The sequence below is a fragment of the Syngnathus scovelli genome, chromosome 2 (assembly GCF_024217435.2).
Source record: "Syngnathus scovelli strain Florida chromosome 2, RoL_Ssco_1.2, whole genome shotgun sequence".
Classification (NCBI taxonomy): Eukaryota; Metazoa; Chordata; class Actinopteri; order Syngnathiformes; family Syngnathidae; genus Syngnathus; species Syngnathus scovelli.
Window position 1 is genome coordinate 20,691,035 of NC_090848.1, and position 18,793 is coordinate 20,709,827.

Sequence of the window (18,793 nt, forward strand, 5' to 3'; positions counted from 1 at the left end):
AATCTCTCTAATAAGATGTATTTGTCTTTATCATGCTGTCACATTCTTTTTTGTTGTTTTTACAAGACCTTGAATGTTGTTCATATAATGAACTAACATTTGCAGAAGGCACTATGTGCATCTCTAAATGCCGTGGAGATTAGTAGGTGTTCAAATTTACACAATCTTTAGTTATGCATCCAAAGTTGGTTGATTAAATTCAATATTTATTCTTTGATGCTCGCCAACATACACTGCTTGCAAATTACAACAAGACTGCGAACAGAAAGGAGCTAGTTTACAAAAGCACAGTGGTGTCAACTTGGAAATTTGGTTGCTCTATTTAGCAACACCTATGACCACTGTAACAACTAAACTACAGCATTTTAGATTAAAATGACTAGTGAGTTTAATTCCCACTAAGATACAAAACACATTAGGGCGATCATTTTCACATTTTGTTCCATATATGTAACAAAATGTTACATATATGGAACATTTTGTTACAAAACAGGAACCAAGTGTAACAAAAAAGGAACCAAGTGGAAGGCAATCAGCAGGGATGTCAAATTTATGAGATTTCCTAGGGATGTGTATTTGGCTTAATAATGCACTTTTCTAATTTACAGCATAATTTATTCCAAATTGTTTTGCGGAACCCAAACCGCTGTCCCGAAAGATTCTGTACTGAATTAAGAATTGTTTTGTGGACTCACTAGTTGACATTACAAGGGCTAGCCACTTCTCGTTTGACCTTTGCCCTCAGCCGGCGGAGTTCTGCATTGTCGCCGTCTACAACGAGGCCGCATTCGATCAAGGCCCAAGCTTTGCTGAGCTGCTGCTCGCCATAGTGCTGCAGCGCACCCCTCAAAAAGCACTCCCCAACGCGTAGCCTCCCCAGACCTTCGTCCACACATTGGAAGGTCCGCTCCTTGTGGAGCTCAAGGGCCCTGCTGTAGTCCTCCAGAGCGGGTCCTTCTCTGGAACACAGCACCAGGCTGCATCCGCGACGGCACAAGTCTTCTGCCCAGACTTGGGGGTCGTTGGAGCAGCCAACATCGGAACAGCCGTGCCTCTGAATGACTCCATCGAGGTCAGCTACGCTCCGCTCGTGTAAGCCAAGTCGCGCGAGGCAGACTGCCCGCTGCCGAAGATACTGGAGTCTGTGTTTGTCCGCTGCTTGTACTGCCAGCGTCAGGAGAGAAAGAGCCTGATCCCAGCTTCCATCTGAACACGCGCTGCTGGCATCCTGTGCTGCTGCCTGCCGTAGAAATAAGACACAACATCCTGACAACTTTCATGAAGAATAATGTTTAACTTTGACTGACACTATCTGAAATGTTTTTAAAGGTTAAACAGTTCACATCATGTAGTCCTGTGACTATGCAATTTTTTTGTGTGGAGTGTATTTCAGAAATACTCATCTTTTCTGTTGTGGAAATCTGTGTTTTTTACAGTATACCTACTTACTATAATGCCTTTGCATGTGGGAAAGGAGCACTATAGTCACTTCATGACATTCACCCAGCCGGTTCCAGAATCGTGTAAAGAATAGCCATACATGTGAAAAGTCTCCTGCAAGTACTATTTAGTTTAATATATATATCATATCCCTCCCATTTTGAATTGTGCAAAAATATGGAAAATGTTGCAATTTTTTATTGTGTTTTCTTATTATTATTTCAATGAGTGGTAATTGAAATATGTGTGGGTGCCTTAGTGATATGCTGTAGAGTAATAAATTATCAAGCTTGTTTTTATAGCCTTGATTTACAGCTTAGGTTTTGTGGACCTAGAAAAGGTTCAAAATGGTACCTTGGAGTGCAGTAATTCTCCTTACGTGATACAGAAATTGTACCTTGAGGGGAAGAAATAGTCTGCCAATGCCCAACAAGGAACATCAGTTTAACCTTTCGAGTCTGAAAAATGGGTCTTGTACTGGAATTGGTCGAATTCCTTGGATTGAACTATTGAAGAGCCTAAAAGTATTTTGCTTATTATGGATGAATAGAAATAGCGCACCTTTGCTACCTGTTCCCTCTGATTGGATGGGATCAGAGCCAACAAGAGTTCCAGACATGAGGATTCTTTCTCAGCAAGCTTGCAGAGTCTGCGAGCTGCTCTGCAATAATTGTGCCGCCAAGCATCCATTACACCCGCCCTGGCCTTGGCTGAAGGATTTCTTGGCTCCTGGCTGAGCATCTGGCTCAGGTGTACACCTGCCGCCTCCACTTCACCTGAGCCAGATGGATCAATACAGCAAGTATACAAAAATCAGTGCAAAGCTGAGCAGAACATTCCATATTCAATCAGCAAAGATGGGCAAAGTCACACCACCTTTGGCTAAAAGTATGTCAACACAGAGGAGATGCCATCTGGGGCCAGCACAGTTAGTCTTCATCAAAGCAGCGCAGATTACGGAAGCCTCCCTGAGCCGATCCTCGTGGCAAGGGACATTATTGGCAACTAGGACGTCTGACAGGCTGCTCCTGCAGAACTCATGCAGCCAATCACTGACCAGCTTGCGCGCTCTGTCCTTGAGTGACAGAAGGTCTTTGGTGACCTCATCAGTGTTTATCTGCAGTGCTGCCAGAATGTCATGGGTGCATTCCTGCAGTAGGAAGATAGGGTGAAGCTTATATTGCTTGGATTCAAACACATTTTACTGGACATAAGACAGTAAATTAGAAAAATGTGAAAAAATTCATTTATGTCAGTAATTCTAATTACAAAGTGCATGTCATATATCATATAGATATACACAGAGATAAATATTTCATAATTTTGATGATTATAGTGTAGCTCAAAGCTAAAACCCACAGTTCATTTAAGGTCAAGGTTGAGCTCGAGCCTGGTTGAAAGTCAGATAGAAATTGGCTTTCTGAATGTGTTAATGTGTTCAATGAAGCTGAATAATCAATGAGTACATACTATAGAACAGGGGTGGGCAAACTTTTTGACTTGCGGGCCGAATTGGGTTCTAAATTTTGACCGGGGGGCCGAACCAGGAGCAGTTGGATGTAGTGTTTTTGTGAAGTAATATAAACGACCTGTAAAGGTCATTGTATAAAGGATTTGGGCCTTTAGTAGGTAGTAACGCATGGATATTCAAAAAAAGTTTTTTGAAAACAAATGCATTTATTAACAACATTAAAAACAAAAAACATCCCTAAAAAACTGCTATCAGTGATTCTCATAAAATATGACGTCTCCATCACTTCAGTGCTTGCATGTCAGATTAATGAAAGATGTATGTTTATCTTATGAGATCACATCAAACGGCAAACATTCTGACCAAATATATAATCTTGAAGAATCGGTGAAAGCATACATCCAAATAAAGTAATCAAAACGGCAACACTGTGAGGGGTATCTCAAAATCAGAGCAGAGTTTTAACTCACAAACACCTGGTAACAGAGGTGAGGAAACGGGAAACACTTCCTTAAAGTAAGCCTTAAGAACTTTACAGGTTAAGATTAGTCACAAACAGGTGGTGCATCAATGTCCTTGAGCATCCTGCATTGTTTGAAAATGAGAATGGTCGCTAGTTTCAATCCCTGCTATTTGTACAGCTCATATTCAAAATGCATTTTTTTACAACAAACTTGAAAGCCTCCCCTTCATTTTCAGTGGGAACAGTGTTGTTGGTCTCCCTTTTTTTGCTAGTGTGTCATAGTCTGGAGTAAAATTTGTTGTGGCAATTCTTAGGAGAGATCCGAGGTGTTGGTCCGTTTACCTATATCTGTGACGGGTTGATGTTGATGTTCATGTGGCTGAACGTCACGTCGCGTACGTCGAGCCAAATTGGCCACTCTTTTTAAACACTCGGCACTCAGTGTCCACCTTGCTTTTCCTTGGGCGACTCATTTTAATGGAAGGATTCCAGGGCAGGGGAAGGTTTGTGCGTGCGTGGCTTTAGCGTAAAACTGTATCCGAAAGCTCGGCGCGCAAATTACAAGAATGCTGTCGTCACAGCCCACGCTCTAAATTCGGCCCTGAGACAAATAGAGCGCGAGTGCGCCATTTCCGTACTACTGAGTACGTACACGCACTTGTGAGTGTGCACCGAGCTTTCTGACACGGCTTCCGGTAGTAAATGCGCAGGCGAGTGGTTCCCCATCTACTGGGGAAACGCAGTCATTGCAGGCAAAATGACCGAAAAAAAAAAAAAGTTTAATAATACAATTTATTTAGGGTTGGCGGGCCGGATGTGGCCCGCGGGCCGTAGTTTGCCCATACCTGCTATAGAAATAAACATCCATCCATCCATCCATCCATTTTCTGAACCGCTTAGTCCCCACGGGGGTCGCGGGCGTGCTGGAGCCTATCCCAGCCGTCATCAGGCAGTAGGCGGGGGACACCCTGAACTGGTTGCCAGCCAATCGCAGGGCACATAGAGACAGACAACCAATCGCACTCACACTCACACCTAGGGACTTCAATCGGCCTACCAAGCATGTTTTTGGAATGTGGGAGGAAACCGGAGTGCCCGGAGAAAACCCACGCGGGCCCGGGGAGAACATGCAAACTCCACACAGGGAGGGCTGGAGGTGGAATCGAACCCGCACCCTCCTAATTGTGAGGCGGACGTGCTACCCAGTGCGCCACCGAGCCGCCCTAAACATTTTCTGTCATATTGTAATTAATCTGCTCCTTTACATTTGGAGAACAAAAAGTTTGGTATACTTGGCCACTGCACTTATGGTGAGAAATGAATGCAAAAACTGCTTTTAAAGACTTATAATGGAAGAGGGAAGAGGTGTGTCCCATTGTCCATACAGTGATGCCAGAGTTGTACCTTTTGCTGGTTGAGCAGGAGGTACGTGAAGCCTCTTCCGCTGAGTGCTTCAACATGTTTGGGCTGCTCCTTGAGAATGGCACTGAAATCAAAGATGGCTGTCTTTCTTTGGCCGAGCAGAGCGTAGCACCTCCCTCTCTCCAGCAAGGAGTCGGCTGCCCCGCCATCTGGGAACGTTGAAATTACTTAACACACCAGAGTGCCTTTTTTTTTTTTTTTTTTTTTTTACCAGCAATGATGATGGCGATTGAGAGATAGGCCACAGCCTCCCTGATGGCGCTCTCCTCTGTCGTGCATTCCAGAAGGCGTTTGGCAGCAGAGTGGCAGCGCGCCTGTAGCAGTGCCCGGTCCTTTTGCTTCGCAACTGCCAACAAGGGGCGTAGACAACTGGTATCGCCGCATTGAATGAGCTTTTTTAGCAGCTGCAAAAGGGGGAAAGGGGAAATTAAATACAGTCTGCTTTCACGGAAAATTATGGGAAAATGTACGTATTATAAGTATGACTGACTTTGCCACGTGCCATTTCAACAGGGAACACCACTTTGAACAATTTTCTACGTAAGCCCATGGGAATAGAAAGCAATACCATGAATAGCGAAAAACCACAAATACTTGGTAGAACCCGATATTTTGTAACAATGAACTTACCCTAAAGTATAAGAGAATTCAGCTTTGTTTGGACTGCTGCCTCATGTGACACCAATAAATACACGTTGACTAACAAATTACAAAAATATTAGGTGAAAAGAAAACATGTTTCAAGCTTCTCTACCTGATTAGTGTCATAGAGAAAGCCCCTGTGCAGCTGCAGAAGTACGAGTCGGGCCAGGACGGGTGCCCGAGGACTCGTATGCCCGATGGAAAGCAACAACAAGCGATAAGCCTCCTCCACTCGTCCCAGCTGGTACAAGGCGTCTGCTGCTAAGATCTGAGGCCCATCGGTGCCTGGTTGGAGCTCCATGAGCAACATGGCAAGGCAGTGAACACCAGCAGGAGATCTGAATGTCAGACAGGGGGTGCACACTATGATGGATATCAACATTGATTGATGCTCAAAGTGCACTGTAAAAACATACAGTGCAAAGTAACAAAGTACAAATGTGTCTTGGTCTTAGAGTTTTGAGGCATCTGTCTGTATAAATAATAGACATAAATTAGATTTAATAGAATTAAAATAAATAACAATAAGGTGTATTTTTAAAGTTGCCATTAGTTCATTTTGAGGCATTTTGAGTTGGTAGTTCCCAATGTTAGCAAAGATATGGGAATAATATTTTGATAGCATTTAAACCTGAGCCAAGCAAGTGCTTTTTGGAGTGTATTGTTTTAGTAAGAGTGTGAGTATTTTTGCCCCATTTGAACATTAAAACTAATATGCATATGTAGTTTTTGAATGTACGTGAGACCCATTATACCCTGCTCTGTGGTCATCTGGCTTAGATGTAATATCCTGCTGAGCCTGCTGTGAGTAATTTTCACATGTGGCCGACTGACGGCGTCCAGCCTGCTCCAGCATGACCCGGCCCTGCTCCAGAAGCACAGTCAAGAGCAGACCCCGGAGGTTCCACGGCACCAGACAGCGAACGGTCAACGACGTCTCCAGCGGGTGCAACCTGTTGGCCGTCACATAGTCGAGAGCTGTGAGATAGTTGAAGCCCCCGGTCATGCGCAGAAGCCCCCTGCCACAAAGTGCCCGCACACAGCTAGGTGGGTGAGGGGCATTGTGTTCAATCACAGCCTGGAAGTCCTCTAGCGCCCCTTTGTGGTCATCTGTGAGAAGTCGCGCATAGCCACAGAGCACTTGCACAGTGTTCTGATAGCTATTCTGATCTTTGGAAATGGCCAGCTGACTACAAATAGAGAGGGCCTCCTTATGCTCCCCCCTGAGAAGAAGACATTCGGCCAGTCGCACCCGCAGCTCTCGTCCTCCACCGTCAGGCTCCAAATGGCAAAGGGTTCGTAATTGAGCGATCACAGGGTCCAGAAGTTCCACTCCGTCTAGGGACCTCAGGTCGGCTCGGATGAGGACAGTCTCCCGGAAAGCAGAGAGACCCTTTTCAGCCTGCTGTCGAAGATGGTTGCAAGCAGCCCAACCTGTGCCAAGATCAGTGAAGAGCTTTTGGAAGTAAATTCGGGCACAAGCGGGGTGCGCCTCGAAGGCTTGGCCCAAATCCAGACAGGCCTCGGCAACCCGGCCTCCCGCTGAGAGAAAGGCGGCTGCTCGACCGGTTAAGATCCTCGCTCGCCTGTCAGGTGTGTCTTGGATCATTTCCAAGATAGCTGAATACACATCTGCACTGTCGCCAAAGCGGCCTATGAAAAACAAATGTGCCGCCTGGAGCTCCTGCACGTGGCTGTCATCTGGTGAAAGCTCCAAAAGGAACTCCAGCAGTGGAGAAGCAGCCTCAAGATTCAATTGCATACTGTCCTTCTTGGTTGCTTCACATTTGCTGTCCAGCATCAAGGAGGGATGCCAGTGATGCATTTGGTCTGTAACGGCTTGTACTATTTGGGGTATTTGAGCAGCTTGTCTGCTCTTTACCAATTTGACAGTTTCACATTTGTTGCTCTTGTATGTTTTGAGGTAAAGCTTCAGACCCGTCGTTCGGCGAGACTCTGACAACAAGCAGGACAAGGCGCGGGTTATCTCCAGCGCTACATAACAAATGTCCTCTGGATTTGGCTTTTGTTTCCGTTCAAGCAGAGCAGTACAGCGAGCAAAAATCTCCTCACAGCCTTGCCCGCCACTCTGAAGGAGGGACTCCATTTTGAAAACGGTGGCCGTCAAATTATTTGGGCAGAGCGTGGACAGAAAGACAGCTACCAAACCTTTACTGAGAACTTCATCAGGTTGGACCTCCGGGTGGTCGAGCCAACTTTCTAGAATCGAGATGACTCCTTGGAGGTCTGACAATTCCATTTTGCGCATATGGGAAACAGTTGTTCCTGCATGAGTATTGAAAGCTGACATGTAGAGGTAGGTAGCCCGAACCAGTTCACCTGCCTCTAGCAACTTGTCTGCATCCTCACACAGAACTGAAACCTTGATGCCAGGTCTCACCATGGCAGTCATGATTATTGACTACCTCCTCACAATTGCACACCAAGACATAGGTCACCTGCCAACAGAAAAGATAAGATTTAAATGTTGTTGGTCTTACTCATAGAAAACACGACTTGTTATGAAGGGATGAATGTCACAAATAATACCAGGACATAAACGTTTAATACGCAGCTTATTAAAATGTTAGAAAATAGCACTTTATTTAAAAGTAAAATATAACTCAACTGTGCTTAAAAAATGACAAGTAAAAAATGTACTTGATGCAAATAAAAGTTTAAACAGGCTTTATAGACATCTACACCTTCATTGTAACGTTTACATGTTATTTCATATTTTAAACTGTATTTGTATTTGGTTCAGTGATTTGGTTTCTTCACGTACCACAAGTGAGACTCAAACTCGTTTTTCTCGCGGGCCGCATTGTAGTCATTAGCTTCTTTCGGAGGGCCATTATGACAGTCAACCCACATAAATGTATGAGCACCTCATATTATATACCGTAAAAGCTACAAAACAAACTGACAAATAACTCGTTTTCAAATCAGACGAGTAAAAACTGATCAAATATCTAAAAGAAAAGATATTAAAAGTGAAGACAATTTGCAATTCTAGTAATGACACGAATTTGCTGCACAATTTGTCTTCGCGGGCCACATAAAATGATGTGGCGGGCTGTATCTGGCCCCCGGGCCTTGAGTTTGACACCTGTCTAGTGACTAGACTAATGGGTCAAGGAATGTGTAATTAATTCTCTTGGTAATGTGGGATTTGTTTGTACCACCTACCTGTATTTCTTCCCCACGCAACAGTAACTTTCATGCCTAAGAACAGACCGACCAAAACTTGCATAAATCTAGACTCATTCAATGTTCAAATAACACCAAAATCCGAATAAATATGGCCGCTGTGAGATCATGTCTTGCCCCGGACTGTCCGGGGAAAACACTACATTTGCTGTAGGCTACTGTAACGCAATAGCGCTCTGATCTGCGTTGCCAGGACAACTCAACATGGCCGTTGAACAACAAAAGCTACAGATGTTAGCACGGAGACAAACAAAGACATTCAAAACACATCCAATTTCTCCTTCACTCTTCCTTTCTTTCGAGACTTACCAGCGCGTGAGTTGTTGTCCGCGTGAGCGCTGGTCAGGTTGCCATGGTAACCGTACGCGACAACTTTCACACCACCTTTATGGCAATCTGGGTGAAATGATCTCCAACAAACAGGAATTAATACAGGAAAAGTCATTTGCAGATAAACAGAGTCATTTAGAATCTGAAATCGAATTTTAATGCAATGCAATTTTAAGGGTTTGTAATAAATACAACTACAGTAAAAATAACGAGTTTCGCATCTATAATAACACCGATCAATTAACATTTACTTAAAGAGTGCTTTTCATGTATAGATAAGCCGTCTTGTAGAATAATGATACAACATACATCATTATAATCCAAATGTGCATGTCCACAGTCATTCATTCATTGATTCTCTGAACTGCTTATCATCACTACTAGGGTTGAGAGGCAAGGCGAGGGATACCTTGAACTGGTCACCAGCCAATCTCACGGAACAAACACAATCAATAGATTACATTCACAGTCACATTGATAGGGCCCTCTATTCCTTCCGAGCGCAAGTCCCTGTGCAAATGGGCCCATTTGAGTTTTGGCAATTCCGTAGATCGACGTAGCTTGGCACAGGCACAAACGAAGACTAACTGGGCTATTTGGGCCTCAAAAGAAGTGTATATGCCGTACATCCGTGGATACTGACTTCAACAGCACGCAGAGAGCATGCCATGTATAGATGCAGGACATCGGCAAGCTCAAGGTACATTTAAAAGAAATAAGTACAAGAATATCTGAGCCTAACTCTAGTTTGAAACCCTACTTCAAATCAACAACCCTCAGTTGAAACCCTACTAGAAAACCCTGGCACTAGTTTGAAACTCTGACTTTGGTTTGAAACCATGCTTTGAACCCTTAACCCTAGTTTGAATCACTACTGCAAAACCCTAACCCTAGTTTGAAACCCTACTTTGAAAACTTGAGTTTTAAACCCTAAAGCAGAGTTTTAAACCCTACTACAAAACCCCAACCCTAGTTTTAAATCCTATTTTGAAACCCTACCCCTAGGTTGAAAAGCTGACTTTAATTTGAAACAGTACTTCGACACTCAACGGATAACCGTAACACCAAAACCCTACCCAACCCTAAATTAAATTTAAAACCCTACTTTGAAACCCCAATCCTAGTTTGAAACCTTAACCCTAGTTTGAAACCATACTATGAAACCCCCTCGCTAGTTTGAAACCCTATTTTAAAACCCTATCCTTTGATTGAAAGGCTGACTTTAGTTTGAAACTGTACTTCGACACTTAAACAATAAGGCTAAACCAACCCTTGTTTGAAACCTTAACCCTAGTTTTAAACCCATCCATCCATTTTCTGTACCACTTATCCCCACGGGGGCGAAACCCAAACCATACTTTGAAACCTTAACCCAAGGTTGAAAAGTTGACTTGAAACCGTACTATGACACTCAACAATAACCCTAATACTGCAACCTAACCCACAACCCGAACCCTAGTTTGAAACCCTAAACCTTGCTTGAAACCTTATTTCAAAACCCCAACACACACACACACACATATATATATATATATATATATATATATATATATATATATATATATATATATATATATATATATATATATATATATATATATAAAAAAAAAACTTTTGCCTCACCCCCCGTGGGTGGTCTCTTTTTCCCTTCAAGCTCGGGTCCTCTACCAGAGGCCTGGGAGCTTGAGGGTTCTACGCAGTATCTTTGCTGTTCCTAGTACTGCACTTTTCTGGACTGAGATGTCAGATGTTTTTCCTGGGATCTGTTTCAGCCACTCCTCCAGTTTGGGGGTTACTGCCCCTAGTGCTCCAATGACCACAGGTACCACTGAAGTCTTAACTTTCCAGGTCTTCTCCAGCTCTTCTCTGAGCCCTTGATATTTCTCAAGTTTCTCATGTTCCTTTTTCCTAATGTTACCATCATTTGGGATGGCTATGTCAACCACAACGGCTTTCCTCTGCTCTTTGTCCACCACCACAATGTCCGGTTGGTTCGCCATTACCATTCTGTCTGTCTGGATCTGGAAGTCCCAGAGGATCTTGGCTTGGTCATTCTCTACCACCTTTGGAGGTGTTTCCCACTTGGATCTTGGGACTTCCAGTCCATACTCTGCACAGATGTTCCTGTACACTATTCCAGCTACTTGGTTATGGCGCTCCATGTATGCTTTACCTGCCAGAATCTTACACCCTGCAGTTATGTGCTGGATTGTCTCAGGACCTTCTTTGCACAATCTACACCTGGGGTCTTGTCTGGTGTGGTAGATTTGGGCCTCTATTGCTCTGGTGCTCAAGGCCTGTTCTTGTGCAGCCAGGATCAGTGCCTCTGTGCTGTCCTTCAGACCAGCTCTTTCTAGCCATTGGTAGGATTTCTGGATATCAGCTACTTCAGCTATGTTTCGGTGGTACATCCCATGTAGGGGCTTGTCCTCCCATGATGGTCCCTCCAGCACCTCATCTTCTTTTGATGCCCATTGTCTGAGACATTCACTGAGCACGTCATCCGCTCCTAACCATGCATGGAGGGTTCCATCCCAAGTCCAGCACCCTGAGAGATATATATATATATATATATATATATATATATATATATATATATATATATATATATATATATATATATATATATATATTTTTTTTTTTTTTTTTTTGCTAAATCTCAAATAATCTAGTGGTACTAATGCCCTCCCTTGAAAATCACTGACAGACTTAAAACATTCTTATGAGTGAAGTCTATTCTAGTGCTATCAAAGTAGGTCAGAGAGTTATTTAAAAAAAACAAACAAATTATTTTCTCCGACTGCGTGCGCGTCGGTGCGTGTGTGCGTGCTTGCCGCTCCATTGAGGCTGCAGCACTAGTGGCACCCAGAAGTGAACAAAGCGACCCGGAAGCGTTGCCCCGACTGGAGGCAGGCAGAAAGAGCATCCAGCCTTTTTTGTATATGAAAGCTGTGCTCGCAAGACAATACCTGCAGTCAGGACCAAAGGTATTTATTTGTGCATGTATTTTTGTTGTCTTTTCTAATCCAAACGACTGCGCCGTGCACGAAAAAAAAATCAAGCCGCCGTCCTTTACCATTCGTCCAAAAGTTGCAGAATATTAAAAAAACGCACTAAACAAAGTGGGATTTGGAACGTCGCCCTTTCACTGCGTAATCTAGGCGTTGTGTAGAAAAAAGAAAGCTGTTCGTTTATAGACCGTTGTGCTTGCGACCGCATCTTGTCTGTTTCCGCGCTGCTTTTTTTCCCCCTTTTCCCTCCCCCCTCGACAGAGCATGGTTGTTGTAGGAAGTGTCAGTTTTTTTAAGGGGTGGGGAGGCCGGGCTATTCAAAGCTGTGCAAGGGGCCGTAAACAAGCCATCGTGCTAACATGGACGCGACAAACAGTCACACGTTCTCGGCCACAACGCACTCACTACATTTTTTGGGGAGGGGGGAGGGAGAAAAAGACTGCAGAATATGGCGTCCCGCCTTATAAAAATAAGGCTGCCATTTTTGTTTCTCTTTTGTCTGGGAATGTTTTCAGATGGACCGTACGGGTCTGGTAAAAAATAAGGGTTCCGAAAAGCCCCCACATCCGGATGGGTGTTCTGAGGTGATCAAACACCATATGAAGGCAAAGTTGAAAGAAAGAAAAAAAAAAGGTCGACTAACTATTTTCTTTACGGAAATACAAACATCACATCAGAAAGGGCAGATGAAAAGACAAAAACTGTATTTCAAAGCTCACCACTACGGCTCAGCACGCCAGTATTTGTATTTAAATTTAGATTACGTTTAAATGTTTGAACGGCAACTCGGAGTAGCAGTCTGCACACGCACGCAGTTAAACTTCTATTACAGCTTGACGCTTCAATTTGTCACATTTTTAATCTTATGAATAGCCGTGTATAATATTTTCTTTATACAACCAACCAACATTTAACGAAACTGCAAAATTCACTCATATTTTATGTATGGCAGCAACAAACTGTTATTTTTATCATTTAATAATTTATTCATTATTTTCTCGATTAATCAATGACAAAGAAAAAACGATTAAAAACATTTTGATTTCCACCCCTTGGTATCAAAACGCATCTCAAATTGACAGAGCAGAAAATACACGATCATAAATTATGATTCAATTACTACGATGGTTTGTAACATGTCAGAAATAGGCAAAATTGTCGATCATTGTTTTCCCAAATAAAAGTATGTTTATATTTGCCCCAATGCCTTGTCCTTGGAGAAAAATGATTTTCATAAGGACTGTGAATATTTCTGCATAGAGGGTGAAATTCTGAGTTTTTTTTATAACGATGAGTCAATCATTTAAACAATATGAATTAGTATAATAATCAATGAATTGTTGTATTTCTAATTTAATGCTTTGGAATTTTGCACATCTTCTGATCAATGTCTGAACAATGAGGTTCTTCTGATGGTGTGGAAGCTCTTTACAAGACCATGGCTTCTGCTGTAAGATCTGATAACAAATGTCAGTGAAAGCCTTCCTAGAACATCTGAATGTTATGTTGTGGTATTCAGAGAAACTTTAAATGGTGGCAGGTATGAGCTGACCCCTGTGACTTTGAATGTGATTGGATAATTCGGAACACAAACACATTTTTGGGTGTGCACACTTGTGCAACCACATTATCTCAGGTGTTCATTTTTACGTTCCATGTTTACCAGCCATGTTGTTAGTTGAAGCAGCCTAAGAGCTACAGAAGCTGCGTAAAATCAAATCTATTAAAAATATAAATCGTCCTGAGCAATACCTCTCTTATCTTATTGTCTCATTAATTTTTTTGAATTGTAGGATGGCAGAGCCACGATTTAACAACCCTTATTTTTGGCCGCCACCACCATCCATGCCTGGCCAGGTAAGTCAGCCATATCACTTAACTGTGATGTTTCCATCTTCTGTTGTTTGCATGTGTGAATGGTCAGTTCTGACAAAAAGCAACTAAATCAAAGCTCATTTTTGATATCTGATGACAATCATCTGTCAGTTTTCTGTTGAGCATGACCCGTTAACCCTTTCAGCTGGATAACCTGGTGCTCATAAACAAGATCAAGGAGCAACTGATGGCCGAGAAGATTCGACCCCTGCATATGCCGCCTACTTCCACACCTTCCCAGCAACCTTTGCTGTTGCCCACCTCATCCCCCGAGGGCGGCGGCTCCCAGCATGCGATGTCGGTTCCCAAACTACAGTCGCAGCAAGTGCCGGGCCACCACCCGCAGCAGCAGTCGGATATCACTTTGCATGCTCGTTCCGGTTCTGGACCAGGTAGCCAACTTTTCTCATCTCCTGTCATGGTTTAATCATTAATTCCTCACATGGAATTCCATCAGTTTTATCACATCTATTTATACCAATAACCCCCCAATAAAGACAAAAAAAAGTCTGTCGAGACTTGTCTTGCACTTTGTTGGTCAAAGATGTAAGTAACGTTTGGTCTCGCCTTCTTAACTTCCAGATGGAAATATGGACGACAAGTCGGCTGTGAAGGCTAAAGGGTTATGGGAAGACTGGCACATGAGGCAACTAAGCGAGCAGCACGCCCGCGCCAACCATCGCTCAGGTACTGCGGATTTTTATGCCAGGAAAACATACTGACATCCAAGCTGAAATTTGCCTTATCGTGTTGCTTGGTCCTGTGTCAGTATGAGTGCCCACATAGGAGAGACACTTCAGAGAAAGTTGAGGTTGTATTTGGAATGAAAAATAAAAACTACCTTGAGTTACCTGTCAAGTAAATAACACTTCAATGTCATAATAATAATAATAGCAATGTCCTACCTGTTACCTCCATAGGTCTGGCTCCTTCATCCCGACCCGAAAGTCACAGCACCTCCGATGCGCTAACCCCCACAACGCCAACTTCCAGCAGTCAGAACCGCCTGGGTGGCGCCCCTTCAGTCAACATCATCTCTGGGCTGGCTACTGGTCCTGCCATGGACCACATGAAGGTTGGAGGTTTGGCGGGACTGTTGGGCCCGCCACCCAAGGCACCACGGGGACGAAAGAAGATCAAAGCTGAGAACCAGTCGGGTCCTTTGCTGGTAGTCCCCTATCCTATTCTGGCAGACCAAGGCTGCATCACTGTGGCACCCAAAGAGGGCAAAACATACAGGTTGGACATTCAAAGCTGCAGTTTTCTCACCATGTAGAGGTCATTTGCATCCCAATTGACACCTTTCAGAGCGAATCAGATCTCTCTTTTTCTAACACCAAATTGGCCCAACAGCTCTCCAAACACCGTCAAGTGAAGTTTATTTAAGTTGGCTTTTGATAAACAAGAGCGCGCTTCCTCATTGAGGCGTCAACATGTCACTGACCTGACAGGATGAGTGCCTCACGAAGAGGATAGTAAATCAATCGGCATTAATAAGCATGTTTTTGTGGAGCTCACATTTACTGTTGTCTTTGTAATTAAGTTTGAACAAATAGAGGTAGAGGGAGGAAAATGAAACCTAAGACAAAATGACCAATGAGCTGATGCTGGGTCTTTTTGTTAAAAGGTGCAAAGTGTGCCCACTCACCTTCCTGACCAAATCAGAAATGCAGATCCACTCCAAGTCCCACACAGAGGCCAAACCACACAAGTGTCCGCACTGCTCCAAGACATTCGCCAACGCCTCCTACCTGTCCCAGCACCTGCGTATCCATCTGGGCATTAAACCCTACCATTGCTCCTACTGCGAGAACTCTTTCCGCCAGCTCTCACATCTGCAGCAGCACACCAGGTCAGTCAGCTGTCACGGGCCTTTAAAGAGAGCTCACAAGTTGACAATGCAAAGTCAAATAGGAATAATCACTTTCTTTGTCGCAGAATCCACACCGGCGACCGGCCTTATAAATGTGCTCACCCCGGATGTGAAAAGGCATTTACCCAACTGTCCAATCTCCAGGTGGGTTTATTTCTGCCACCCGGTGACACACAATAAGTCTCGGGTCCTGTTGATGGCGACGGCTTTGGGAATGATGACAAATGTGTCTTTCCAGTCTCACCAGAGGCAGCACAATAAAGACAAGCCGTACAAATGTCCCAACTGCTACCGTGCCTACGCCGACTCTGCATCGTTGCAGATCCACTTGTCGGCGCACGCAATCAAAAACGCCAAGGCATACTGTTGTAGCATGTGTGGCCGGGCTTACACCTCAGTAAGTAAACCAAGTGCGCAATAACGAAATGTTACGTCCGTCGCTGTGATTCTCACAATGTATGTTGTCTGTTCTTGCAGGAGACTTACCTTATGAAGCACATGTCCAAACACACAGTGGTGGAACACCTAGTGAGCCACCACTCCCCCGAGAGGACCGAGTCCCCCAGTATCCCCATACGGATCTCCCTTATCTGAGCTGCCTGGCGCCCAGTATCGGTTCTATTAAGCGCCCATATTAGGCGTGAGCTTCACAGGCCCTGCGGTGGCGGTCATCTACATAAGGCTTAAATTAGCATTATGACAGCTGACGTAAGCATTCAGTGCGAGAGTCGGGAACGGGGGCGCCATTTAGTGAATGTACAATACAGCTAATGTGGTCCGGATGATAAGCACGAGGTGGCAAATAATGTCGTGCGTCAGATCTAAGAAGCACTTTCTCGTACGCATCATGTAAACTTTTTCGTAAAGAGTCCTCTCGGGGAGGAGATGATTCTTCATGAATACGGGCTCAGATCAATTGGCCATCAAACATTTCTGTATTTTTTTCTTCCTTCTCCATTAAATGGGATTTCGAGATATACCAGATGATAAATTCCTCTCTGAGAAAAATGATTGATAAAGCTGTACAGTAAAATGTTTGCTGGGTGTGTTCTGGAGACATCCAAAGAGAATCTTAAAGCACTTTTTAGGCCTCGTTGCTATGGCTCAAATTGTTGAAATCATGTTGGTTGGGGAAAATGCGAGAGGGCATTATCTGTGGCAGCTAGGAGCAGTGACCGTGTTTTTTAAAAAAAAAAAAAAACTATTCTCTTCCTGTTGTTTTACTCACATGGTTGTTCAAGAACACGTTTACAGGGTCATCGAAATTTCAAGAGGCAATCGTAGGTGACAATGGAAGCATTCAAAGATTGTATTGTTTTGTTGACGTGAGGATGGAAGGCATAGAGATCCATAAAGGGAAGCAAAGTTCTCAACCCCATTTCAATCCTTCACTCACTTATTTGATGTCACCATGGTGATCACATCACACAATCACAGTAACCTTTTTATAAATGACCATTCCCTCTGCCCTTCTTCCACGCCCTGCAAACTAGTGCCATATGTTGTAAGCCAGTCTTGAATTATTAAGCTTTATTTTACAAGTATGAGCTTCACACGTTACTGGTGCCAGGACTAATCAGCCATACTTGCCACCCCGGCTAAAAACAACATATCTAAACAAAAAAGTATCGACTTAATTTTACTTGAGTAGTGAGCATTAACAAATCATTGGACCAAAATGTGAAGTAACTCCAGCAACTGTACAGCAAGGATTTTGTCAGAAGCTTTATGCATATGTAATGAACTGCAGTATAAACAAACATCCATGATGCTTTAACGGTTTATCTGGAGAGTCTTCATAGCATTTTACTTTTTTCACATGTGATTTTACAGTCTTATTACAAATTTGAATCAATTCTTTATTTCTTCAATTCTACACACATAATGATAAAATTTTGGGAAAAGCTTACCTAAGAAGTAAAGAAGTATTCACAGCCTTTGCTCAGTACATTGTTAACAGACCTTGAGGAGTGATTACAGCTAGTGATGGGAGAATGAAGCTTCATATTTGCTTCATGAACCAGTTGTATTTCTTGACTCCTGAAACTGGCACTCTCTGTTCAATGTTGGACTGAAAGCACACTGACTTACCATTTCTTAAACTCCTTTCTTTATAACCAAAATTTATCTAGAGGAGTCAAAAACTATAATTGGTTCACAAAGCAATGTTGAAGCTTCATTTTTCTGCCCACTAATTACCTCAAGTCGTTTTGACATGATCTATAGGCCTGAAAATACTTGGTGTGCAAATTTGCAATGACAGACTTGAACTGAAGTGAGATTTTTTACACTCTTTTTCAAGAAGGTAACACAAAATGGAAAAAGTGAACTGTGGTGAACATTTTCTATAATGTATTGTATATGCCAAGATTCATGACGCCTTCCGCATTTACGTTTTCTCTCGTAGTATTATTTCAACTGCCCATAGTATTTGTTGTTTCTGTTGTACTTCTGAAGCTCTTGATGGTACTATTAGGGTATGTTGTATCCTTCAAGGCACTAGAGGAAAGGTGCTATAGCAAGGCGTCACGTCCGAGAAGGAACCACGTGAACAATGTACAAAAGTAAACTGTAAACTAAGAAGTCTGAGTCCAGGACTCAAGTAAATCACTGACCTGGGCAACTTTGACATTTACACCAACAACAAACCCTGCCTCTTCAACTTAATTCTCTCTGTCTTTGGAGATAATGGGCAGAATGTTGCTGTTCATTTTTGCTGTACTGTATAACGCGTTACTCATTTATAATATCTATTTTTAAAGGTTTCATAAATAGGTTTTGTTTGGGGAATTACCTTTGTATGTTATTAATCTTTTATATTGTTATTTTACATGTAAGCCTTAACTTGTGTTATCATCCCATCTCCATTATTCTGTATTGTGTTCTGCAGTATTCAGTCCTGTAAACATTGCTTTTTCTTCTTCCCTCCTGCATGGAGCTGTAATCTGTATAACTGTCTAACCTGAGTTTCTCTATGGAAAAATACTGAGTAGATTTATTAAAACATTTTCTTGTCTTGCATTGTGGCTTCATATACGGTTTCTAGACAACTAAAT

The 18,793-nt window shown here is 43.0% G+C and overlaps 2 protein-coding genes across 4 annotated transcripts; one reads left to right on the plus strand and one right to left on the minus strand.

Moving 5' to 3' along the window:
- Positions 1-185: 185 nt before the first annotated feature.
- Positions 186-10,468, minus strand: ttc34 (tetratricopeptide repeat domain 34). Of its 2 annotated transcripts, none has more exons than XM_049755692.2 (8): positions 8,958-10,468; positions 6,194-7,897; positions 5,551-5,776; positions 5,008-5,200; positions 4,779-4,945; positions 2,317-2,590; positions 2,002-2,216; positions 186-1,240 (listed from the first exon to the last, which is right to left on the minus strand). In XM_049755692.2, exons 2-8 carry the CDS (start codon positions 7,849-7,851, stop codon positions 695-697), a joined length of 3,279 nt encoding a protein of 1,092 aa, XP_049611649.1. In that variant the 5' UTR covers positions 7,852-7,897; positions 8,958-10,468; the 3' UTR covers positions 186-694. The 2 variants fall into 2 exon arrangements, with proteins under 2 accessions (XP_049611649.1, XP_049611651.1); XM_049755694.1 differs by lacking the exon at positions 8,958-10,468 and adding an exon at positions 8,628-8,951.
- A 1,341-nt stretch (positions 10,469-11,809) lies between these two features.
- On the plus strand, positions 11,810-18,758 carry znf362b (zinc finger protein 362b). Of its 2 annotated transcripts, none has more exons than XM_049753162.2 (9): positions 11,810-11,965; positions 13,783-13,846; positions 14,037-14,256; positions 14,447-14,551; positions 14,785-15,103; positions 15,492-15,716; positions 15,803-15,881; positions 15,976-16,134; positions 16,215-18,758. In XM_049753162.2, exons 2-9 carry the CDS (start codon positions 13,784-13,786, stop codon positions 16,329-16,331), a joined length of 1,287 nt encoding a protein of 428 aa, XP_049609119.1. In that variant the 5' UTR covers positions 11,810-11,965; position 13,783; the 3' UTR covers positions 16,332-18,758. The 2 variants fall into 2 exon arrangements, with proteins under 2 accessions (XP_049609119.1, XP_049609118.1); XM_049753161.2 differs by having other exon boundaries at positions 11,811-11,965; positions 14,010-14,256.
- The last annotated feature ends 35 nt before the right edge of the window (positions 18,759-18,793 follow it).